General features: G+C 37.6%; 1 protein-coding gene across 2 annotated transcripts in view; it reads right to left on the bottom strand.

Annotated features, from left to right (window-relative positions):
• Positions 1-582: 582 nt before the first annotated feature.
• C2CD6 (C2 calcium dependent domain containing 6) overlaps positions 583-26715 on the bottom strand; it is a 259407-nt gene continuing 233274 nt past the window's right edge. For both annotated transcript variants that reach the window (XM_058300370.2, XM_058300371.1), the window contains exons 16-18: positions 8884-8958; positions 4279-7791; positions 583-1133 (exon numbers count right to left, since the gene is read on the bottom strand). In XM_058300370.2, coding sequence (XP_058156353.1) covers positions 792-1133; positions 4279-7791; positions 8884-8958 — 3930 coding nt within the window. In that variant the 3' untranslated portion in view covers positions 583-791. The remainder of the gene's footprint in view (positions 1134-4278; positions 7792-8883; positions 8959-26715) is intronic.

Here is a 26715-nt window from a genome sequence, read left to right as displayed (position 1 = left end):
AGCCTCTGGTTTAGAAAGTCACAGATAAATGAATCAGAATGTGGTGTTATACAGTGAGAAAAGAGCTAAGTGTAGCAGTTTGATATGGTTATGAATTCCAAAAAATATTGGATTATATTTGTAATCTGATCTGTACCTGGGCATGACTGAGTTATGATTAGGGCGTTGAGTCCCCACCCCTTGGTGGGTGGGGACTGACAGATAAAAGGCATGGTGAACAGAGTCGAGGGTTTTCTGATGTTGGAGTTTTGATGTTGGAATTTGATGCTGAAGCCTTAAGCTGGAGCCCCAGGAAGTCAGCACGCAGAGGAAAGAGAAGACAGCCACAGGAAGACAGGAACCTTGAACCCAGAGAAAAGCAAGCCCCAGGAACACAGGAAGCCTGAACCCTCGCAGACGTTGGCAGCCATCTTGCTCCAAATAGACTTTGGTGAGGGAAGTAACTTACGCTTTATGGCCTGGTATCTGTAAACTCCTACCCCAAGTAAATACCCTTTATAAAAACCAACCAATTTCTGGTATTTTGCATCAGCACCCCTTTGGCTGACTAATACAGTAAGTAACAAATTTTATTAATAAATATGAACTGACCATGCATTTCTGTGTTTATTTTAAGGTGTCATAAACAAAAACACATTTACATCAAAAGTGTTTATTTTTCAGTTTAATCAAAACAAAATGGTTCTGACACGATGAAAGTTGGTTGCTTCTATTGTACTAAAGGACAGATCTCCTAACCATTTTGTTAATAGGAGAAATGATAGTCATTTAATGACTGTTGGCCTCACATATTACTCTGAGCTGTTTAACATTTGGATAATATCACAAATGAGTGAACATTTTTCATCATTTTCTTTTAATAGTCTTTTTTGCTGCATTTTATGCATTTCATAACTCGAAACTGTATTATTTATATGAACTAAGCCTGCTGAAACCATTCGAGGACTTGTAAATTTTCCAATGTAGCTTTGTCGTCGTTTATTAAACTCTGGAGCAGTGTATGGTCTTGTGGAGAATTTTGATTGATTTTGGCTATCATCTGGGCTTTTTCCTAAAAGTCTTGTTCTTGATTTTGTTTTTTCAAGATGTTTAAATGAGGTCACATGTAAATCCTCAAATTTATCTGAACAGTCCTAAATATTAAAATAAAAGATCAGTTTGGTAAGTTAGGTTTCTTAAAAATACATTTTTAAATTTACAAGGACTAAAGTTTGTAAAATTAACTCTTGAAGAGAAAGAATGACAGCATCCAATGTTTTATAGGCAGTCCTCAAGTTCAGACACTGCACCCATTAGCCACTACATTTAGAAACTACTTTAAAAATATATATTGTTTAAAAGGATTTGTTTCAAAAGCGATGAAAGATATGAAGCTGGAAACCGAAAAACGTAGGGTGCTGTCTTCAGGAGTTGCACTCCTGGGCAAAGCTGGGCAGTCTACTCTTTAGTTCTTCGCATCCAAGTATCTTTTCTTCAACCTCAAATAAGAATTATGAGCTCTCATATTTTACTTTTTATATCATCCAAACTTTTCAAAGGTTAATTTAATAAACATCTTGTTTAGCATATATGTTTGACCCCATAATTCTACTTCTGGAAATCTAGCCTAAAGAAATAACCAAACTCCGGGGAAAAATTATACGGAGTTGTATTTGGAGGTGCAACTTACCGGTATATAGTAACAGAGAAATGGTTAAGCTGAATAATGTACCTAATCTGATGAAATATTATGCAACTATTTCAGATAGTGATTGTGAAGACTTATAGCAACAACCAAAAATATGGTTGCAATGTTTACATTAAAAATAATTAAAAATTATTACTCTGAGTGTAAACAAGTACATTCAAGAAAATATTTGGAAAAGACACATCAATGTAATAAAAGGAAAAACAACGGTTGTATTAGGGTTATTTTGTTTTTTTTCTTTTTCTCTTTTCAAATTTTCTATAATATGGCTATATTTTATAATAAAAACGAATAATCTATAAGTACGCCTTAGAGCTAATGGTCATTCAAATTAGTATAAACTAGTAGCTTACACCTTGCAGAGATAGCCACACCAAGGGAATGAGCTGCTTTGATTTGGAGAGAAGCTAGAGTGGAATAATAAAATTGGAAGATGGGAAGAGTTTGAACAGGACTGAAGAAGAATTGGGGCAGCAGAAAGAGAATAATTTACAAAAATGAGGAGGTATCAAGTGGCTAAAGACAGGGAAGTGGATTTGGTTCAATGGTAGAGCATCTGTGTACCACATGGGAGGTCCAGTGTTCAAACCCCAGGCCTCCTGACCCATGTGGTGAGCTGGCCCACATGCAGTGCACATGCAGGCAAGGAGTGCCCTGCCACACAGGGGTGTCCCCTGCATAGGGGAACCCCACATGCAAGGAGTGCACCCAGGAAAGAGAGTCTCCCAGTGTGGAAAAAAAGTGCAGCCTGCCCAGGAGTGGCACTGCACACATGGAGAACTGACGCAGCAAGATGATGCAACAAAAAGAGGCACAGATTCCCGGCCACTGACAAGAATATACGTGGACACAGAAGAACACACAGCAAATGGACACAGAGAGCAGACAACTGGGGGGGAGGGAGGCGAGGAAGGGGAGAGAAATAAAAAATAAATAAATCTCAAAAAAAAAAGTTTAAAGACAAATTCTAACTACTTTACATTTTGCCTGGGTTCAGAGATGGCAAGGAACCATTCTTTCTCTTCCCTCTTATGTAAATGGACCAATTAGGTAAACCATATTAGTAAGAGAATTTCTGCTACATTAGTAATATATAGTTTTTGCTACAGAGCTGATGTAATTGATTACTAGAGTGCCAGTGGAAGGGGAATAACCACACCACTGGTTATTGTCTTCTGGGTGCTCCTACAACTCCTCTGACCTCTGTTTTGATTTCTTTGGGAGATACCTGGGTTTTCGAGAACCACAGGAGTAAGCTTTTCTGAGCATCTGAAAAAAGTCCTCCCTCTATTCTCTGTTGTCAACTTCACTAGAGAGAAAATTTTAGATACAATGTGTTCACAGAGGGAAATAAAGATAACTGTATTCTTTGCTCACTTGCAACTTAAGGGTGTTTTTCTCTGAATCCAGAAACAAGGTAGTGTTTCTGAGATCATATATAATCTCATTCTATTTTAAAAATGTAATTTGTTTGTTTTGAAAATGTGGAATTAAAGATTCCATTAGTTCAAAGGAACTTAAAGTCTTTCCTCTCCAAAAACTTTATGAACTCATCTTCTATTTCCTTTTCCTAGTATGTACACACTCACACTAAATTACTGAACTTAGATAAAAAGAAAATTCAAAACTGAGAATATAAACTATACTGATAACATGTACCCTGCCATTCTAACACTAATAATTTGCTTTACTGTAGAAAACAAATTTAAAGCTACTATTCTGAAATGAGATTTTCTCATGCAGAGGTAGAATTACACACATTAAATTATTAAAACCAGTTTTAGAAGTTAGAAATTGCTGATTGTGGGTCATGCTTCCTTAACCATACTAACAGAGAGGAGCAGTGGTCCAGAAAATTAAAATAAGTTCTTTCCATTTCCAGATTTTAACTTCACTTTAGAGCGGTTTGTATTGAGTCTAGGAGCAGACTTACTAATTGTTTTATATTAATATTAAAAATAGATGTGAATTTCCAAGTTTCTCAAACCATATGTTAGAGGGGTGGTGGTGAAGGAAAAGAATGAGTAAAAGTTAAATTAATTTCGCAATTCATAATCAGTAGATGGTAAATTTTGCATATCCCTAAAGCTTAGCAGAATGATACGCCACATAGTAGGAGCTTTGTATTTGTTTCCTGAAACACATAATTCAGCAATCTGAAAAAAGAATATATATTTATATCTACATGAAAAGAAAATCCCAGTCATGTGTTCATAGTATGGTTGTGCAATTTGTGCCTGTATAACAGTCCCTGGCTGAGGGTGAGTCAGGACTGAAATACAGTGTTCCCGTAACTGTGGGCCTTGGACTGCAGGCTACTTCAGTCCATGGAATCTGCCTTTTTGGCAGAGAAAAGACACCTTTTCCTTATGCCCCAGAAGGGGGTGCCCTTTATTTAATTCATACAGAGGCACCCCTGCTTTTGTGGTTGCATTTTGAAACGGGTGAAGTGATAACTGAATTTCAGGAATATTAATATTTTGGGACAATTAAGCCTACACATACACTTGCATGCAGACACATATACCCTAAAAGAAATTGACAGAACTTTGCCAAATACAGAAGTAGAAGACTTAGAAAAACATTATTACATGTACAGTTCTTCTTGCAGTCCAATGCAGCAATGTCTTTGGAACAGATTTCCTTAGATGAATTCTTGTGTTGGACAGTGTGGTTGGTAATATCCTAACTATCTTGCTAAATGGCTGGTTTTGTTTGCCGACATAGTCTCTTTCTTTTCGAACCTTGGGCTTTAGACTTTCTCTCTTTAGTACTTCTGGGAATAAGGATGATTTTGAGTTTTTCTCACCTTCGAAATTATATTTAAAAGAATGTGATTCAGGAGTCTTCACACATTTTTCACTGCAAATTCCATTTGGTTTTATACGAAGAGTTTGTATATCTTTCTTGTATTGTGCAAATGTTACTAAATGTTTTTTATTGTTGTTATTATTTCCTTTCAATCTATGATAATACTGGTCTTCTAATTTTGATTTCTCCCTAGTCTCTGAATTGAAATGAGTTAAAGTGTTATTCTGCCATGAGGGAAAAGTGAGTCTGTTTAAGTATTCTTCATCTTCATTTGGCAATTTGCAATTAGGAATTCTTGCGTATGGTGACAGCCTACTTTCAGGCTTTTCCTGTACAGTCAATTTATAGATGTTGATATGCTCCTTTTTTTCGATGGGTTTCATTTTCAGTGTCCTTTCAAAGCAAACTTTTGATTGAGTTAGTTTTGCTTTGCCACCCCAACTATATGGGTCTTGAATCTCTGCTTTAAAAACAGAATTTTCTGCTCGAGGAAGTTGTATGAAACCATGTTCTTTCCTTTGATTCTTAAACACTATATCTGAAAGGCTTTCTGGTGATTTATTTAATGGAATTGCCTTGGTATTTGTGTTGGAAGAAGGTTGTACTTTTATTAAACTTAGTGTTTTAGCTCCTTCTTTAGAGTAATATATTTTCTGTTCCCTAATTATTGATGACGTTTCTTTACTATTGTGCAAAGAAAAATGTTCATTTTCTTCCTTTCTCATCAATTCTGTTTCTAGACATTTATCCTCAGGAACCTTTTTTGAAACAATTTTTGAATATTTATTTTGCTTTTCTGAATGCTCCTCTGTAAATTGATTTTCGTCTTTAAAAGCTAAATCTGTCTTTATACATTTTAATGGTGTGGAACTAGAATTAATCATATTTATATATTGGTTGATCCCTTCTAATTGCCTCTCTGTGATTAGTCCTGATTTTGAAAGTTGTTCTATAAAAAGGCTAAGGAGCTGTTTGCCTAAATCAGCTGTTAGATTTGATAGCTCATTTTCTGATAAAGCTATGAGATAGTGTTGTAGAAATTTACTTAAAGGATATTTCATATTTATTTCAAGTCTTCTACCAAAACTCTCCCTGGAAATATCTTGTCCTAAGTCATGTAAAGATATTGAAGCACTTTTAGTTCTTGGAGAAGATGTGTTTGAGAGTGTAGTCTCGGATTCTGTCTCTTCAAATAACCTGCTTTCTGAAAGGTTTTCTACGAAATAGTTTTGGAGAATTTCATTTAAAAAAGATCTTAGCTTTATTTCTAAATGTTTATCTATGAAATGGTGATTAAAATTATTTACAAAAGACATGATTTCCTTTACAGTTTCTGAATATTTTTCCAGAAAAATGCTTTGCCCTTTTGGTTCTGTTTTCTCATTCATCAAATACAGATTTTGGTAGATTTTTGGTAAATCCTCCTGACTGATATGTCCTGATTCTGAAAGTCTTTCTACAAGGTAATGCTGTATATGTTTACTTAACTCAGATTTTAAGTGTTTTATTTCAGATTCTGAGAGTTCTTCTAGAAATAAGCGTAGCTTTGGACTCAAAATAGTTTTGCTGTCTAATTTGTTTGCTTTATGAATACTTTCTCCAATGTCTTCAAGATCTTCTGTATGATCTGGAAAAGAATGTTGAATTAGGTTTTCTAATTCTCTTTCTGGTGGTTTTGTTTCAGACTGATTATATTTTAAAAAAGCACTAAAGATGTTTCTAAAAACGGATTTCAACATTATTTCATCTGACTCATTAAGCTTACCCACTAAGGAGCTACTTAAATTTTGTAAAGTAGAATTTATATCATTTTCTTCTCTATAAAGCCTCTGAACATTCCTTGGCAAATCTGTTTTTCTATCTGGTGTTGACTGATATTTTGAATCTTGTGGTGATATATTTGGGACTTCATTTATAAATTTAACTCTATCGAAAGTGGTTTCTTTAGGAAATATAGATATATTCTGCTTTGAAAATGGTTCTGTTTTGCTTTTAGTTTCATTTGTGGAATAGTTTGGCTTTTCTTCAGGAAAGCCTATATCTGAATTCAGCAAAGAACTCTTCCGATGATTTTCATCTAATTTTTTCACTTGATTGAAAGCAAAAGGGATTTCTTTGAGAACAGTGGGTATATTCTGTCTTGGAAAAAAGTTTGCATTGCCTTTGGTTTCTGAATAGTCCTTTCTGGAATAGTTTGACTTTTCTTCAGGAAAGCCTGTTTCTGAATTCAGGAAAGAACTCTTCTGGCATTCTTCATCTAATTCTACCACTTTGATTAACCCAGATTCTATAAGAGTATCTATAGGAAATGCTTGTATTATCTGGCTTATAACAGATTTTGACTGTGGTAGTTCTGTGCCATCATCTTCACAGTGACATAGATTATGCAAAGGTAAACTGCCCTGCCAAGCTGTGGGTAGTTGATCCCACAATGCCAGCTGTGTCTCAGTTGACTCTTTCACTCCTATCTTTGAGAAGCTTGGTGCTGTGAATATTTGCTTTATAAAATAGTCATGTACACTGCCATTTAAATCTGGTTTGGAGCTAGATACTTCACTCTGTAAATGTTTCTTTTTGAAACTACTCTTTCTTTTCATTGGAACAATTCTCTCCCCAGCCTCTAAGTGTTTTTCAGAGACATGTTCCCTTTCTACCTCTGTAGATTTTCCTGGTCCTCTTTCTGAAAGCGAATCTGTAGGACTACTTTTAATTATTCCACTTATAAGAGCTTTCGGACTTAAAATGTCTTTTTCTGAAAGCCAGTTTAAATCTGTTGGTTTATCAGGAACACTGAGAAGGGGAAAACTATAACTTTTCTTTCTCTCCTCAATGTCCACATGAACTTCTGGTTTAGAAAATAATTCATCTGAAAGGTCTTGCAGCTTTTTACTTAAAATTGATTTGAGCACCATTGATTGTTGTAAATTTTCTATATGGGAGGTAAGACTTAATGACTTTGAGAAGCGATGTATATTTACATTTTCAGTCATTGATGATTCTCTTTCAAAATTTGGAAAAGATAGACATGGTTCTCTTCCTAACAACTTTTTCTTAGTGTCTAAAGCCTTTATTGTGATGCTCTCAGGATCAAGGGCCCGGGTTATATTAACAGGTCCTGCAGTTTTTGGACGTGCTGGGTAAGGAGGATCTTGGTCTTCATGCTCTATAACCTCTGCACCTAAAATGTTTATACATTTGGACATATCTTGGTCTCTCCTTTTTCCTACCGACATTTTGTTGTTTATGTTCCTTAAAAAAGGATCAAGACCAGTCTTGATGCTGAATTTCTGGAACTGTAAAATTAAAAAAAGGTAAGAAATTCTGTAGCACTTATTTTGAATGTATAATACACTTTCTAGTTAATTTACTTTGAGTAATCTGTCAATTTATCTATTCATCCTCCTACCTTAAGAAGAGAAAACCAATTTTATTTTAAAATATTTGAAATTAGAATAAAAATGAAAATTTTAAAGCAAAATCTTGTAGCTACTAATTCTGACACTATTTTGCATCCATGTGCTTTAAGCCATGTACTTTAAAAGCCATCCATCCATTTTTTTAACAGCTCAATTTCCAGTATTAGCTGCATTTGTTTTGACAGTGGCTAGCTTTGGAATCTAAATCCTATCCATATATTTACCATTTTGGAGGGAATGTAGGAAACTTTAAAAATGCAAAGAAAATAGTAGACGTTCCCTGAAAAATATCTTTAAAATTCTCTAAAAACTGCCTTAAAAGTCTGGGAATTTCAGCAATAATGATTAGCTCTACCTAGTATGTCACAATGTGAATATATATGTCACAATAGAATCTTGCCTTTTGATGAGTGCTGTATGTACTTCAGAAATAGCTAAGAGAGAACAGAACAACAACAAAAACCAGAAAAACATTTAATTACAGTGAAATTTCTGTGTAATAGCCATAGGCAGTTTTGTAGTTCTGGGATCAGGCTATTCCACTATTGAAACAGACTTCAAAATAAAGTCTCTTATTTAAGCTTTTGCTCATACAACTTCTACCTTATCCAATTGAAAACAATGTGAAGTAATAGGCTTATTTTAGTTTATTTCAATTTAGGAGTTTAAAGTTCATTTTAATGGATATAATTTATTATAATTGTTTTTCAAATGCTAGTTGATACCCAGGTGACAGAATAAGAATTTCTTGTTTGTTGTTGTTGTTGAGAAAATATGGATTCCCAGGCTGAAACTCTGGATTTGAGATTCAGTAGGCCAGAGGTGGGATCTGTGAACATGTATTTTTAGAAAGCTATCCAGGTGTTTCTAATTGGTAGCCTAGTTTTGGAATTATTGAATTATATAAAGTATTGGAGAAATATAGTAACTAACTACAACTGAGGCTGAGTAGGGTAACTCGAGACTCACCTGATATTGTGGTTTGATTTCTACACGCTTTGGTCTGAATGATGGCGATATATACTGTGTTGGTGAAAAAGCCACCTTATAAAAAGAAAGTTTTAATTTTAGACTACTTGTAATTCAAGAATATTTCCCAAGATCATTTTATTCTTTTGACAGTTATTTACCATATTTTAAAAATTTAAACCCTAAATAAGTCTTTCTCACAACTACTATTTTACTTTGCCAATTTCCAAAGAGATTTGTATAATAGATTATAATCTTAGCTTCCTTGATGTTGTAATATTCACTCTACTATATTTGAAAAATCAAAATAATACACAGCAACTTCAAGCAGAAAATCAAAAAGAAAAGAAATGAGAACAAATGTAATCTGATTTTAAGAGGTTATGAAATGCTTTTAGATAACAGCAGCTGATGTTATACTCAAGTAGGATTTTTGATGACTCTCTGTTATTTGTAAATGGGTACTTAAAACTGCCTAAAGAAACACTTAATGTTATTAAGTCAAATTGCAGAGGAACAATTATAGAATCACAGAACCATCAAATTGTTGGAGACAAAAGGCCCTCTAGAGGGAATTCAGTCCCTCTGTGGTTTTACACAAGAATCTGAAGCTGAATTTCCTTTGTACTAAATTACTCAGTTTATTAGTAGACTAAATCCTAAATGTCCTAAATTCTCATCTGGTGCTCTTTTTGCTGTATAATCAGGACTGCAGTAAGGGATACTGGATGGCTTAGAAGCATCTTAATATGTACCCATGCTGCCAAATCATCTAGAGAAAACTTGATACCATCTATTTGTAGAGCACATTGTACTTAAAACCACTTTCTTATATATTATGTCCTTTAGTTTGTAGAGGTGTCATTACCTACCAAGTTAATTAAACTAACAATGAATGGCATTTTCATAAGAGGTACTTTTGGAATATTTTAAGGTTTTATTAATAGGAAGTAATTAATAACACATCCTAATATTTTTATATACACTATTTTTTTATTGTGGTAAAATATATATAACAAAACCATTTTATGCCATTTTTTTAAAGTATGCAATTAGTGACATTAAGTACATTGACAAGGTTGTTTAACTTTCACCACTATTTCCAGAACATTTACACCATCCCAACAGAAACTCTGTAACCATAAGGAATAAATCTCCATTTTCCACCCCTCTTCCCCCACCCCCTGACACACAACACACACACAGGTCCTGGTAATAACTCTCTAGCTTTCTGTCTCTATGAATTTGGCTGTTCTAGATACCTCACATAAGTGGAGTCATATTATTATTTGTCCTCTGTCTGACTTACTCTCTTATTATTAATATAATATTTCCAAGGTTCATCCATGTTGTAGCAAATTGTATATATATACCACACTTTGATTATCCACTTATCTGCCAATGGACAGTTCAAACTTTTGGCTATTGTGAACAATGCTACTATGAGCATTGGTATACAAGTGTATGGTTGAGTCCTTGCTTTCACTTCTTTGGGATTATACCTAGGAGTGGAATTCCTGGGCCATATGGTCATTCTATTTTTAACTTCTTCAAAAACTGTCATACTGTTTCTGCTGCAGCTGCATAATTTTCCATTTTCATCAACAATTCACTATAGTTCCAATTTCTCCACATTTTCAGACATTGTTAATTTGTTTTGTTTTGTTTTAATACTAGCTAGTGGGTGTAATGTGATAGCCATTGTGGTTTTGGTTTGCACTTCCTAATGCTAATGATGTTGAGCATCTTTAAATATGCTTATTGGCCAATTTTATTCTTCCTTGGAGAAATATCTATTCAAGCCCTTTGTCTTTTTTTTTTTTTAGGTTTGAGGCTTTGTTACACTGGTATTGAAAACTGAGAGTGATTTTTTCCTTTGTATGTTTCAGTATTAGAAACACTTTTATTTTATATCCTTCACTCCCAACTTTACAGATAACCAGTGCAGAACCCTAGATGGGTCCCTGTTTAGAAGTACAATTTTCAGCTAAGGAAGATGTTGAGTTTTTAAAATGGCCACTTGTAATTGCTGGGGAAAAATTTTTATTTCTGCTTCCAGTCTCTTTAAAGAATCCATGTTGCTGAGAAAGGAATAAAAGAAATTGCCTCACCACTGTACATACAGGGCAACACCTATTACAGTGATGAAAGGCAAAATGTAAAGAAAATGTTTTATGATATTTTTCATTTTTTAATACCCCAATTTATTTTAGTTTTTCTAAGTTAGTATGTATTCTATTTCTAATCTTTAAACCTATCATTACTATTAAATTTTCCTACTAATTGAATTTGGCAATATGTTAGGCTTCATTTTTTAAGAAGTTTTAGACTACAGAGGGCGTCAGCTATAGAAGAGGAGGAATACTGGTGTGGGGTGTTATTGATGGGGGACACATGGTTGGGAGGAAGTTCTCCAGGGCATGTATTTAAGGTACATGAAAATGTTCAGATATTCATTAGGTATTTTAATAGTAGTTAGAGTTACAAACGACAACTGAGTGAGTGCTGAGTTCCTAGCCAGAAGAGCTCTGTCACATTCCCCAATGGAATAGCAATAATCCCCCAAGTGCAAGGGCAAAGACCAGTGAAGAATGATGGTCCAATGATGAGCCCTTGATACTGTTGACTATGCTTATGAGCCTGTGTACCTGAAATTTCAGCTAGGCCTAGAGCTGCAGGGTGCCTAAGAGTTACCTCCTGAGAGCCTCCATGTTGCTCAAATGTGGTCACTCTCTAAGCCAAACTCAGCATGTAAATATATTACCTGCCCCCCAGTGTGGGACATGACTGCCGGGGATGAGCCTCCCTGGTGCCGAGGGATTACTACCAATCAACTAGAAAAAGACCTTGAATAAACGGGGGAAATGGTAAAGACAAATGAGCTTATATGGCTAAGAGTTGGGAGGTCATCAGAGGGGTTGCGCTTATGCATGTCTCAGCAGGATCCTAGAGACAGCCAAAGTAGATACAACCCCAGACACTGGTGCTATTGAAGGCTATGGAGGCACACAGGTTCTATGGTAATGGCAGATGGCTCTGGAGTTCAGTGTCTTGTCAGAGGGCCCTACTTTGGAATTTGTGTTACTGAGTGTGATGGAGTTGGACTTAGATGTGATCTCTCTACACATGCCTCTTCTGTCACTTTTACTGAACCTGTAGTTGGCACTGGGGTTGGTGTGTACTCAGGAGTCTTGAATCTCATGTGCCAGCTGGCCTCTGAGCCTCATCATAGTTGCAACTCCTACTCTCTGGTTCATTGGACTTACCCAGGTCAGCTAAGAGGGAAGTGAAGTTGGTCAACCACCACACCAGGGAACCGAGAGTACCTACAACTGCAAGCAGGAGAATCACATCGATGAACTATGTGGGATCTAAGCCCCCTCTCAATTTACAGGTGGAGTGGACATCACCATCCTAGGTTCCACAGGATGGAGGAGTAAAATATGGATTAGAGTGGACTTACTGGTATTCTACTACAGAACTATTGTGACTAGCAATGGAAGAAATTGTAGAATTGATGTGGAGAAAGTAGCCATGGTAGTTGCTGAGGACAGGGAGAGGGAAGAAGAAATGTGATGTGGGGGCATTTTTGGGACTTGGAGTTGTCCTAAATGATATTACAGGGACAGATGCCAGATATTATATATCTTGCCATAACCCACTGAATGTACCAGGGGAAGAGTGTAAACTACAATGTAAACTATAATCCATTCAGTGCAGCAGTGTTCCAAAATGTATCCACCAAATGGAATGAATGTGCCACAGTGATGAAAGAGGTTGTTGATGTGGGAGGAGTGGAGTGGGTTGGGGTGTGGAGTATTTTGGTACCTGTTATATTTTTTAATGTAACATTTTTTTGTGATCTATGTATCTTTTAAAAAAAAAGCAATTAAATAAAAAATTTAAAAAAAGAGAAGATTAATAAATATGAACATTTTCAACATTCCTAATGTGAAAAAAATAAAACAGGTTATGCAGGAAAAAGAAATGGAATATAAATGTTCATTTACAACTATTAATATTTATATTCATGTTTCTACATTAAAAAGTATATGTTTCATGTTCTAGAGAAAATTGGATTTCTGTGAATAAAATATCATGCAATTACAAAAGGAAAGAAAATAAAAAGAATCAGTGTTAGAGGAAAGCTGCAAGTTGGTGTGTTCACCTCAGCAGTGGCTTCAAGGAAGCCAAAGCTTTACAAGAAAAACTACTATTGCTGGGTCCCTCAGGATAGAACACCCTGGCTGCTGGTGTCCCCACCCCCATCTCTGGAGTCAACTTAACCCTGGAAGCTCATTTCACCATAATCTCCAGCTAGAAGCATGTCAAGCTCTGGGTAGAGGGTGGAGGCAACTGCCTTAACCTCCCAGGTCTTTGCTGGACCTGGGTTTCTTGGTTATCTAGGGATGTACACTGCAGGCTGTGTCAGCATTGCCCTGGTAAGGCCAGAGGCAGGCAGACCTACCCTGGTTCTCTGTGTACAGAATCATCTGGGCACAGGGTAAGCCAGATGGGGCATAGGGCTGAAAGTGCTGGACCCAAGGGCCAGCTCTCCAGTGCTCTCGCCATGCCTGTGGTGAAGCTGTGGTAGTCATGTGCCTGCCCAGCCCTTTCCCCAGTTGGGGTGGCTCCCAGGCTTGCTGTTGTTGTTAAGGCCCTTGATGCCCAGGTATTCAGCCTGCACTGTCTGCAAGCCCTGGCCTATGAGTTGGGACCACAGTTAGGACACCCTGTCTGGGCACTGCTGCTCACTCCTCTTTGTGCATTTCGAGAGACAACAGGTGAGAAAGGCCAAGGACATGAGCAGAATGATGGTGCAGCTGATGATGGAGGTGATCACAGCCACCCTGAAGCCAAAGGTCTCTTAAGGGTGGACAAACATGCACATGTGTGTCCCTGAAGACCACGTGGCAAAGTGCCTCTTCCAGGCCCCACTTGAAAAGTTTCCAGCCATGGCAGGCTGCACTTCACTGCATAATGCCTGTGCTGTTGCCAGGGGTGGACATGGTATCCTGCGGTAGCCCCAGAGGCCTTGCCCTGCTGGGGGAGTTCCTGCCTGCCTGGGACCCTTTGCCCATTTGATAATTGGGTTGTTTGTCTGTTTGTTGTTTTGTTGTAGGAACTTTATAAATTCTGGATATTAAGCCCTTATCAGACATAAGATTTCCAAATATTTTCTTCATGATAATGTTGTTAAATGCACAAAAGTTATTCATTTTGATGGAATTCAATTTATTTTTTTCTTTTACTGCTTGTGATTTTAGTGTTTCTCTGAGAACCCATTGGCTCATACAAAAGGTCCTGAGGATTGCCCCCTATATTTCCTTCTAAGTTTCAAAATTTTAGAAATCATATTTATGTTGTTGATTAATTTTGAGTTAAATTTTTTTATATGGTGAAAGGTAGGGATCAAACTTCCTTCTTTTGCATGTGCATATCCAGTTGTCTCAGCACCATCTGTTGACGAGACTATTCTTTCCACATTGAGTAGACTTGGCACCTTTCTCAAAAATCAACTGACCATAGATGTGAGGATTTATTTCTGGACTCTCAATTCCATGCCACTGATCTATATGTCTATACTTATGTCAGTACCACAGTTTTGATCATTGTAGCTCTGTAGCAAGTTTTGAAACTGGGAAGTGTGAGTCCTCCAAATTTGTATCTCTTTTTCAAGATTGTTTTAGCTATTCTCGGTCTTTTGCAATTGATCTGAATTTGAGGGTCATCTTTTCCACTGTGCAAAAATAGCTATTAGGATTTTGGCATGGATTGCTTTTAATTTCTTTTAGCAATGCTTTGTAGATTTTCATTGTACAAGCCTTTTACATCCTTAGTTACATTTATTCCAAGGTATTTTATTCTTTTAGATGGCATTGTAACTGGAATTTTCTTAATTTATTTTCCAGATTGTCTATTACTGGTGTATAGAAACATAACTGATTTTTGTATGTTGTATCCCATAACTTTGCTGACTTTGTTTATTATTTCTAGTAACTTTCTTACAGATTCCATGGAATTTTCTATACATAGGATCATTTCAGCTGTGATAGAGATAGTTTTATTTCTTCCTTTCCAATTTGAATGCCTTTTCTTTCTTTTTTTTTTCCATGCCTAATTCCTGTGACTACAACTTGCAATACAGTGTTTTCTCAAGGGAGTAACTCTGGAGGAGAAGAAAAAGGACAATGTAAGCTTTACTCTGATTAACTCTATATTATTGATTAGATGAACATAAAGACATTTGTACGTAAAAAACACTGCAGTTATTTTGAAGGAGAAATGCTCTAAATATTCATCATAGGAATCTAGAAAAATACAACAAAGCAAACAAAAGAACTTCAAGATGGTGGATGGAACATATGGGTCTACTACTCCCTGGCTTCCAAGGTTTCAGTAAATTGTCAGTAAACATGATTTTATAGAGAAAAAACCCATGGTAATGCTTGAAATCAGTAATATTAGACACCAAGAACCAGGAACTTTGAGAAAATTCAGGAAATATAAAAGTAGATGGGATGAACATGATGGAAAACTCCAATGGAAATCCATATACTTAAACATCATGAATCAGATGGGCCTAAGAAGCAATAAATTAAGGGCCAACATATACAAAGAGAATCAGACCATGGGGCAATTGTCATAGCTAGTAACTAAAGATCTGCATTCAGAACAGCTGAATCGCTTGGATCCTGTGACAGTTTGAGATTATGTTTGCGAATCCCGAAAAGAAAGATTATGCTTGTAAACTAATCTATGCCTCTGGGTGTGATACCCTTCGATTGCATTAGATTCAGCTGAAATGTCTTTGATTTAATTACCTGTTATTGGCGGCAGACTTGGCCCAGTGGTTAGGGCGTCTGCTTACCACATGGGAGTTCCGCGGTTCAAACCCTGGGTCTCCTTGACCCGTGTGGAGCTGGCCCACATGCTGTGCTGATGCGTGCAAGGAGTGCCGTGCCATGCAGGAATGTCCTTGTGTAGGGGAGCCCCACGCACAAGGAGTGCACCCTGTAAGGAGAGCCGCCCAGAGCGAAACAAAGTGCAGCCTGCCCAGGAATGGTGCTGCACACATGGAGAGGTGACACAACAAGATGACACAACAAAAAGAAACACAGATTCCCGTACCGCTGACAACAACAGAAGCGGACAAAGAAGACACAGCAAATAGACACAGAGAACAGACAACTGGGGTGGGGTGGGGGGAAGGGGAGAGAAATAAATAAATAAATAAATCTTTAAAAAAATTACCTGTTATCATTAGGGCTTTGATTTGACCACATCAGTTAAGGCATGACTCAGGTTGAATCCTGCCCCCTTGGTGGACCTATATAAATGGACACCCACTCAAGAAGACACACAGAGGAGAGAACTTTGTCATTTTCATCCTGCCATGTGACAGAAAGGAGAAAGCCCAAATAGCTAAAGTGCCAGGAAGAGATGGACTATTTGCCTGATAGCTTATAGCTGGCCTTGGGAAGAGAACTGAGACTAGATATACAAGGCCTGGAAGTAAATGAGCCCTATGCCAGAAGAGAGAGGAAGCCCTGAGAGGTGAGCCTATGCCAACCTGGAGCTGAGAGAGAGGAAGCCCAGGGGGAAAGGCTGAATCCTCACACGGATCAGTGACCATCTTGCTTCAACACATGGCAACTGACTCTGGTGAGAAAGCAACCTTTGAGCTGGATGGACCCTTAAGGGTCTTGTAATTGTAAGCTTTTACCCCAAATAAATACCCTTTATAAAAGCCAATAGATTTCTGGTACTTTGCATTGACACCTCTTTGGCAGACTAACACAGACTCTTTCTTCATCATCTTTCTTTTTCTATGCATATACAGATTATACACTGAGGGCAGTCTTATCTTACCCACTCACCCACCCAAACAAAAAAAACTTCTAAAGAAAACATGCCATCAGCCTAGCTGGAAATCCTGTATGAGTTTTTGGGCCTTAATAGAGAAGTAAAGTATACTTTGCTGCAATTCACATGTCCACTTAAGATACCGAGGTGGAGAAAAAGAAAGTTTGCCACAGAGCTGTCAATGCAAAGTATCAGAAATGGGTTGGTTTTTAAAATGGGAACTTATTCAGGGTAAAAACTTAAAGTTACAAGGCCATGAAATATCCAAATAAAGGTATCAGCAGAGAGACTTTCTCACCAAAGTCAGTTACTAGTGCTCCGGCGGTCTTGCTACATGGCAAAGAAAGATGGTCACCAATCCCTGCCAAGGTCCCTGACTTCCCCTCCAGAATCTACTGTCTCCTGGAGCTTAGCTGTGGACAACCAAGCAGAGGGCTTGTCTCTTTCTGGCCCTCCACTATCAGTCTCAGCTGCTCTGCTTTCTTCCTGAGTTCAGCTGTAGAATATCAGACATCTGGCATGTCTCTTCAGCCTTGAGCTGCTCCATGGACCCAGGCTTTTGAGAACTTCATGCTTAAGCTTTGGCTGTTAATGATACTTAGACCTCTCCTCACATGGCAAGATCCTGTGTCCTTCTCTCTGTGTCTCCATTTATATAAGACTCAGCAAGAAGGCAGAGACTCCACCGGAGTTATGCCTCACTGATGTAGTCCAATCAAAAGGGTCTCCCACCCACAGGAATAGATAAGTTCAAAAAACAACATTTTGCTTTTTGGGATTCATAAAAGAATTTCAAACTGTCCAGGCATTTTCATCCAGTACTACCTACAGCTGTAAAGTCCTGGTTCCTTGGAAATGTAGGGTCCCTATCCATCCTGCCTGTCCTCTTCCTCCTCCACACACTCTCCAAGGAAGCCTGCCTGTCAATTACACAAAGCATACCTATGCATTCAACATAGTCCTCCTCACAAATATAAAGAGAACCAAAAAAGTTCACCAGATTTATGAGGAAAATCAATCATATAAGTGAAGAATCAATAAGAACAAAGAGAACTAACCCCAGAGTAAGTGGAGATATTTCTGAGGAGTGGGAGTGGGTAGCCCTTAGAAAATTCCATATATTATCTTCAGAGATATTCAAGAGGGCATTGATTTCCACTTGGCTATATAATGATGTATATAACTATACAGAATTTATATAATGCATATATATAATGTATAATGTATATGATACTGAACTCTAGACTTATCCCCTTTCCCCAAAAAATAATTTGCCCCTTTTTCTTTTTTTTCCCCCTCTATTTTCCCTTATCTCAGTTACCATCTATTAAATTGTCATGCCAGAAACCTAAGAGTCATCCTTTATTCCTCTCCTTTCCATTTCAAATACAGCATTAAGTTCTATGGTCACTGCCTTCAAAATATATCAAGAACCCAATCATTTCTCACCATCAACCCCACTACCAGTATAGTCCAAGTCACCACCGTCTCTCCCCAAGACTAATGCAATAGTCTTTTTAAAAATAAACGTTATTTTTAGAGAAGTTTTAGATTAAAGAAAAGTTACATCAAAAGTATAGGGGGAAAGCAGATGTGGCTCAGGTGATTGGGCTCCCATCTACCACATGGGTGGTCCCAGGTTTGGTTTGGTGCTTTCTAAAGAAGACAGCAAGCTGGCACAACAGGTAGGCATGGTGAGCTGACACAACAAGATGATGCAACAAGAGACACAAGAAGAAAAACATGAGTAACACAGCAAAGCAGGGAGTAGAGGTGGCTCAAGCAATTAGGTACCTCTCCTACATCAGCAGTCCCAGGTTGGTTCCCAGTGCCTCCTAAAGAAACAAGGAAGATGAACAGACACAGCAAGTGCAAACAAGAGGGTGGGGAGAAAAAAAATAAAATCTTTAAATGAAAAAAAAGTGTAGGGGATTCCCATATAACCTGCCCCCGCCCCCCTCCCATATTTCTCCCAATTAATAACATCTTACATTATTTTGGTACATTTGTTAAAATTGATTAACCAATTTTGAAGCATTCTACTTTGCTAAGGTCTATAGTTTACATTATGGTTTATATTTTGTTTTATAGGTTTTGACAAAATATATAATGGGCCTGTATCTGCTATTGAAATTTTATACAGAACAATTCCCTCTCCTCCTCAGAACTTCCTGTTACTACTATCTTAACATCAATGTTGCAAGTTCTTCAGTTACTATGGTACTAATAAGTCTACTTTGGTCCCGCATTGCATTTCCCCCCCTTGTGTTTGTTCATTCCTCAATTTTGAGATTTTTGATATGATGTTGCCTGCTCAGCTTTAGACTGAGAGAGGCTTATGGGGCAGATGAAGGAACTGTTTTGCTTGCAGTTGTAGATTGTCTTCATTTTTTCTTTGGATGTGAGTTGTGCATCATCATCATTTTGTTAACTGTCCTGGGTGAGTCCAAATGGCTGGAGAGTAGGTATTGGTCACAACTCTTCTGAGATTAGGGTTCAACCAGCATATGAACAGACCAAAAATTTAAGTCTCTTGGACACATATTAATGGGTATAGTACTAATTATAGGCTCAAATAAAAGGGGTAGAAGAATCATGAGTAGGGAAATTATAAATGAGTCTAACACTGTTACATTGGGGAAACAGATTATCATATATTCCAGGATAAGGCCCACCAACAGAGTGCTGATTTCAAGAGGATGTGTGTCTTGCCTATAGTGTTTGGATGTGTCTAGAGCCCTCAGGGGTACCCCTATTTGAGACTTTGTTTACTGTGGTACTTAGTAAGGTCTTCCTGAGACACTCTAAATGACCTCCTGACTCACTTTGAAATCTTTTAGCCAGAAAAAAATTTTTGTATTTAATGCTTCCCCTTTTTGGTCAAAGTCTTTTTCCAAATACAGCACTGGTTAGCACTTGATAGTAATTTCTTGGTGCCAAGGAGTCATGTCCCACATTGGAGGGAAAATAGTGAGTTTATTCGCTAGTTTGGCTTAGAGAGCAGTAGTCTCTTAAGCAGTCTTTTGCTCCCTGTGACAATGAGGCTAGTTGCCTAGCCAAGACACATTCTCTCAAGAGTAACAATTTTTTTTGCAGGAGCAGCAATGTCTCCAACTAAAAGAGCTACATCTCTCAGCCTCCCCTGTAGACAGGAGTGGCCATGTGACATGCTTCTGGCCAACTAGATATTATTGAACGTTATGGGAAGAAGCTTCTGAATAAGTAACTTATATGGGAAAGCTGACAATCATCTAATTGATCTTTTTCCCTTTCCTTCTTCCTGCCAGGAAAATATTCTGATGCTTGGAAGTAGAGGAAGCTTAGGATTTTTGTTGGTCTCTCATGATGTGAGAAAATTAAAATCACTGAACTGGTTAAGCAATGGCTCTAAGGTTTTATTAAACAAAATTAAACATAATGCTTAACAAACCCAGCAAACACACCAAATTTATTCTCCACATAGGCTATGCTCCAGTTGGACAGCTAAATCTGTTTCTATCACAAATATATGGAGATTAAATAATATACCCTTAATCAGTGGGTTAAAGAAGAAATTGTGAGAGAAATAAATAAATATCTCAAGATGAATGAAAATGAGAACACAACATACAGAACCTATGGGATTCAGTGAAAGCAGTGCTGAGAGGGAAATTTAAGTCCTCAATGTTTAAATTAAAAAAGAAGAAAGAGCTAAAATGAAAGAACTAACTACACACTGGAGGAATTAAGAAAAGAACAGAAAACTATTCCCAAAGTAAGCAGAAGGAATGAACCAAAAAAGATCAGAGCAGAAATAAATAAAATTGAGAGAGAGAGAAAAAAAGAATTAACAAAACCAAAAGCTGGTTCCTCAAGATTAACACAATTGACAAACCCTTAGCTAGACTGATAAAGAAAAAAAAAAAAGAAGATGCATATAAATAAAATAGAAAATGAAAACAGGACATTATTACTGACCCCACAGAAATAAAAGGATCATAAGAGGATAGATACTATGAACAACAGTATGCTAAAAAACTAGACAATAGAGACGAAATGGAAAAATTCCTAGGAACATATGAACAACTTACCCTGACTCTAGAAGAAAGAAAAGCCCTTAACAAATCAATCACAAGCAAAGATAGTGAAACAGTCATCAAACAACTCCCAAAAATGAAAAGCCCAGAACCAGATGGTTTCATAGGTGAGTTCTATCAAGCATTCAAAGAAGACTTAATACCAATCACACTCAAATGCTTCCAAAAAATTGAACAAGAAGGAATGCTACTAAACTCATTCTATGAAGCCAATATTTCCCTAATACCAAAGACAGATAAAAATATTATATAAAAAGAAAATTACAGATCCATTTCCCTAATGAATACGGATGCAAAAATACTAAAAAGTATTCATTAATCAAATCCAACAACACATTACAAGAATTATTCATCATATTCAAGTGTGTTTTATCTCAAGTGTGCAAGGGTCTTCAACACAAGAAAATGAATCAGTATGTACACCACATTAATAAATCAAAGAAGAAAAATCACATGATCCTATCAATTGATGCAGAAAAGGAATTTGACAAAAGTACAGCTTCCTTTTTTAATAAAAATACTACAAAAGAGGGAAGTGGATATGACTCAACCACTTGGGCACCTGCCTACCACATAAGAGGTCCCAGGTTTGGGTCCCGGTGTCTCCTAAAGAAGACAAGCAGACATCTGCACCCGCCACAAGATCTAGATGCTGCACCCCACCACTATGAGAATTAGATGCCCACACCCACTGCAATGAGAGCTACATGCCACATTCTGCCACAAAGAGAGCTAGACACTGGACCCTGCTGCAACAAGTGCTAGATGCCAGCATCCCACCACAATGGGAGCCAGGTGCCACACCACACAGCAACAAGTAGGCACCTCAATGAGCAAATGCTACAAACCAGCAGATGTCACAGCCAGCGGGAGTAGATGTGGTTTAGACCGCTGGGCATTCATCTCCCATATGGGGGGTCCTGTGTTTGGTTCCCAGTGCCTCCTGGAGAAGGCAAGCAAACTATGAGCAGACAGACAAGAGAATCATATGGGAGTGTGTGTGTATGATAAATTAAAAATAAATACATAAAGTAAAATAAATAAATCTTTTTCTTTACCACTATAGCTAGGTAATATCATTTAAAGTCTGGAGATAAGGGTTTGCTTTTCCTTTTTATAATGTTTCTGGCTGTTTGGGACCCCTTACCCTTCCAAATAAATTTGATGATCAAGGTTTCAATTTTTAAAAAATGCTGATGGAATTTTTATTGGGATTGCATTGAGTCTGTATATCAATTTGAGTAGAATTGACATCTTAATGATACTTAGTCTTCCAATCCATGAGCATGGACTGTTATTCCAGTTATTTAGGGGGTTAGGGTTTTTTGTTTCAACATTGAGTTTTCTGAATACAAGTTTTCTGAATACAAGTACTTTACATCGTTGGTTAAGTTTATTCCTGACAATTTGTGTTTTTTTCTGTCAGATTTTATTTTTACCACTCTTTTGACACTTTTAGTTACTTTTATTGATATAATCTTGATTTCTAGACTCTCTTCCAGGCCCCTATCTCCTGTCTTTTCTTTTCAGGCTCTAGCACACCCTTTAGTGTTTCCTGAAATTCTGGTCTCTTGCTTAGAAATTCTCTCAGTTTCTGTTTACCTGTGAATATTCTAATTTTGCCCTCATTTTTGAAAGACAGTCTTACTGGATATGAGATTCTTGGCTGGAAGATTTTCCTCTTGTAGTATCTTAAACACATCAGACCACTGTCTTCTTGCCTCCATGGTTTCTGGTGAGAAATCAGCATGTAATCTTATTGGATATCCCTTATATGTTATGCATTGCTTTTCTCTTGCTGTTCTCAGAGTTTTATCTTTGCCTTGGCATTTGACATTCTAAAGAGTATGTGTCTTGGAGTTGGCCTATTTGGATTTTTTTGGATGGGAGTACAATGTACTTCTTGGACATGGCTGTCTATGTCCTTCAAGAGGGTTGGGAAATTTTCTACCATTATTTCTTCAAATATTCCTTCTGCCCTTTTCCCTTCTCTTCTCCTTCTGGGACACCCATGACACATATATTTCCATGTCTTTTGCTGTCATTTAGTTTCCTGAGACCTTGTTCAAGTTTTTCCATTCTTTTCTTCAACTGTTCTTTTGTATGTTCACTTTCAGAGGCCATTTCTTCAAGCTCACCAATCCTTTCTTCTGCCTCTTCAAATATATTATATGATTCCAATGTTATTTTTAAAATTTCATTTATTGCACCTTTCATTCCCATAAGATCTGCTACTTTTCTATGAACGCTTTCAAATTCTTCTTTGTGCTCATTCAATGTCTTCTTAATATCCTTAATCTCTTTAGCTCTCTCATTGAATTTATTAAGGAGATTTGTTTGAACATATATGATTAGTTGTCTCAATTCCTTTATGTCATCTGGAGGCTTATCTTGTTCCTTTAACTGGGCCATAGCTTCCTGTTTCTTGGTGTGTATTGTAATTTTTTGTTGGTGTCCTGGCATCTGGCTTACTAGAGTATTTATTCTGGGTACAGTTTTTCTCTTTTGTTTTGGGCTTCCTGCCCTCTCCCTTGCTGGTTGTGCAGTAGGAGCCAAGCATGTAGTTGGGGCTCTAAGCTGTGGAGGTTCAAACTGTGCTCATTGCACCAGGGACCAATGAAGCGTCTTCCAACTTTCTCCTGCTAGCTGTAGGGACAGAGTCACAGCTGTGTTTAATAATCCAAGTCACGCAGGGCTAGACTGTAGTTGCCCAGACAGACTGATGAAGCTTCCCACCCCTTTGTCCCCTGCCTGGGGGGCAAGAGGTGGAGCTGCAGGTGTGGGCAGTAATCTATGCAGTGCGAGTCCAAGATGACTGCAGTTTCCCCAGTAGACTTCGATTCTCAGTTATGCCAGCCAAAGGTACCTGCAGTTACCTGGATAGGCTGGTGCAGGGCCTGCCAGACTCCTTTCATCCAGAGGCGGGGCTGAAGCCTAGGCTAGGGCTGCAGGTTGATCTCAGTGAAAGAAACCAGTTCCTACCGTCACTGTGATTTTCAGTCCTGACTTCCCCTCAGGCTGGGGGTGGAGTCAAAATGGTGGCCACTGGCCTCATTCCAACCTGGGCTGATTCATACCTCAGCTGTTCCCAGGGTTATATCTTAGCCAGCTGAGTCTACCAATCAGTAGCCAAAATCGGCAGCCAACCATCTCCTCCTCCCCTGTTTTTGGAAAATGGAGCTTCCAATTCCAGCTACAGAATAGCTTCTGGGGCAGCTCATGCTGCCAGAGTAGGATAATCACTGGTCTTTGTGGCTTGGCCGGTAATTTCTGAGACAGTCTGGTGCAGGTCTCTGCAGCTTCCTTCTCACTGGAGGTGTTAATGGGACCTAGGCTAGAGCTGCAATATGATCTGGATGGAAAGAAGCTTGTCCCCAGTAGCACTGTGATTTTCAGTCCACCCTGCTTCCCCTCATGCCAGATGTGAAGATGATGACTACTGGCCTCTTTCTGACTTGAACAGGCTCAAACTTCAGCTGTTCTCAGGATTATACTTTAGCCTGCTGAATTTACTCATCAGTAGCTGAAATTGGTGTCCAACTGTCTCTTCCTCCCCCCATTTTGGGGAAGCAGAGTTTTCAATTCCAGCTGCAGAACAGCTCCTGAGGCAGCTTGTGCCTCCAGTGGAGGATGGGCACCAGCCTCCGTAGCTTGGAGCACTCTACTTATGAGTCTTTTCTGCAGATGGGCAGTCTCCTCTTTCCATTCCTTCAAATATGTTGCAGAATGTTCTTCTGGTTTCCTGGAGCCCCAAACAGGTGCTTCAGCTAGCTCCAGATAGTTCTGGGTGTTTACTAACTGCCCTGTAGCAGGAGCTGACTCTAGGAGTTCCTTACTCTGCTGCCATCTTGCTGGTTCTCCCTCATTCCATATGTGTTTTTGTGACAATATCACCCTGTCATCATTACTTCATGTTTATAATAAGTCTTGAGATTAGGTAGTGTAAGTCCTCCAAATTTGCTCTTTTTGAAAACCATTGGCTATTCTAGGCCTTTTACATTTTCAAACAACTTTACAATTTCAAACAGAAAGCTTGATTAGATTCTGATTGAGGTTGTAATAAATCTATGGAACAATCTAAAATGAATTGACTTTTTTTTAACAATATTGAGGCTTCCAGTCCAAGACTATGGCATATTTCTCCATTTATTCATGTTTTTGTTCATTTCTCACTACAATGGCTTATAATTTTTAATGTACATGTTTTGTACATATTTATTAATTTCATTCTTACATTTTCATGTTTGATGCTATTTTTAAATATACCTTTTTTTTAAGGGCAGTGTTTGGTTTATAGAAAAAGTGCACAGAAAATACAGACAGTTCCCAAATGCCCCTGCCACCCAGCTTCCCCTTTTATTAACATTTTGCATTAGTTTAGTATGTCTGTTACAATTGATGAACTAATATTGATATATTATTATTAACTATAATTAATATTTTACATTAGAGTTCACACTTTATGTTGTACAGTTCTATGGGTTTTGACAAATGAATAAAGTGATGTATCTACCACTATGATACTGCAATAATTAGGGTTTGCTAGGGAAACAGAACTGACAGGTAATAGATGTAAATATTATGAGATTTTTATAAGAATTGTTTCACATGACTGTGGGTATTGGCAAGTTCAAATTTCATAGGATAGGCTGCAAACTAGGAGCTCCAATTAAGGTTTTTGACGAATTTCCCAGGAGAAGCTGGATGGCTGAAGTAGAGTTGGAAATTCTCTCTTCTGATTGCTGAAATAATCACCTCTTTGTTTAAAGTCTTCAGTTGATTGGAAAAGACTTCTCATTGTTGGAGGCAATCTCCTCAGTTAATTGTAGATGTAATCAGTCATAGATGCAATCGACTTAGTGATGATTTAAGTTCACAAAATGTTCTCACAGTAGCAATCAGACCAATGCTTGCTTGACCAAACAACCAGATACCATAACCTGGTCAAGTTGACACATGAACTTAACTATAACAGATATCACACAGAATAATTTTACTGCTCTGTGCTCCACCTACTCATCTCTCTAAAAAACAAGACTTGAAGAGCCTGATCCAATAGAGAGATTGCAAATACATTTGTTAAATACTCAAGGACCTATGGAGGTTTATTTGTGTCCAGAAGAGGTGGAAACACACAGTCCTATGAAAACAACCAACCAAAACCACGATAGGTATCTTTAAACCCAATTCCAAAGACTTTACTTCAACCAACTCAGGACATAGTGACTGCTCAATTTCTATGGCAAAACATTCTCCTTAGGCCAGACAACATTTTACAGCAAACTAAGAACCAAATTCCTTCCAATCTAGAAGGATCTTTTGTGAACTCACTACCTCCCCTGTTAGAAGAAGACTGTCTGCTAAGCCTTGGGGAGGAAGATGGCATCAGTGATCTCTTTGATGTTTATGATTTGGAAAAGTTCCCACTGGTAGAAGACTACATGTAGCTGACTGACTATGCTTGTGTCAATGCTCCTTATAAATCAATATTTATTTTTTATCATGGAACCAGAACATCTGTCATATAGTGTTGTCCCTTTCTACCTTCTTCCTTCAAGATGTTAACATGATAATATTATTATTATCGAACTTCAGAACAACAATAAAAAATGAGTATACTGGAAAAATATCTAGGAAACACATACATAATCTTAGGAACAGGAAAGTCTTTTTAAACAAGATATAAACCAATTGCCAACAGGAAAAGAAACAACAGGAAAAGGTGACAGATTTGACCACATAAATATTTGAAACTTCTCTAAGGACACCAAAGTAGTTAAAGACAGAGGTATAAACAACATGGATAACAAAGCATTATCCAAAATATAGAAAGCATTCTCATATATAAATAAGCAAAAACACAATCAAATTTTAAAATATAGGCAAATAT

This window comes from Dasypus novemcinctus, chromosome 7, assembly GCF_030445035.2.
Source record: "Dasypus novemcinctus isolate mDasNov1 chromosome 7, mDasNov1.1.hap2, whole genome shotgun sequence".
NCBI classification, from domain to species: domain Eukaryota; kingdom Metazoa; phylum Chordata; class Mammalia; order Cingulata; family Dasypodidae; genus Dasypus; species Dasypus novemcinctus.
The sequence above is the reverse complement of the archived record's forward strand: the minus strand, read 5'-3'. Positions and strand labels throughout refer to the sequence as shown.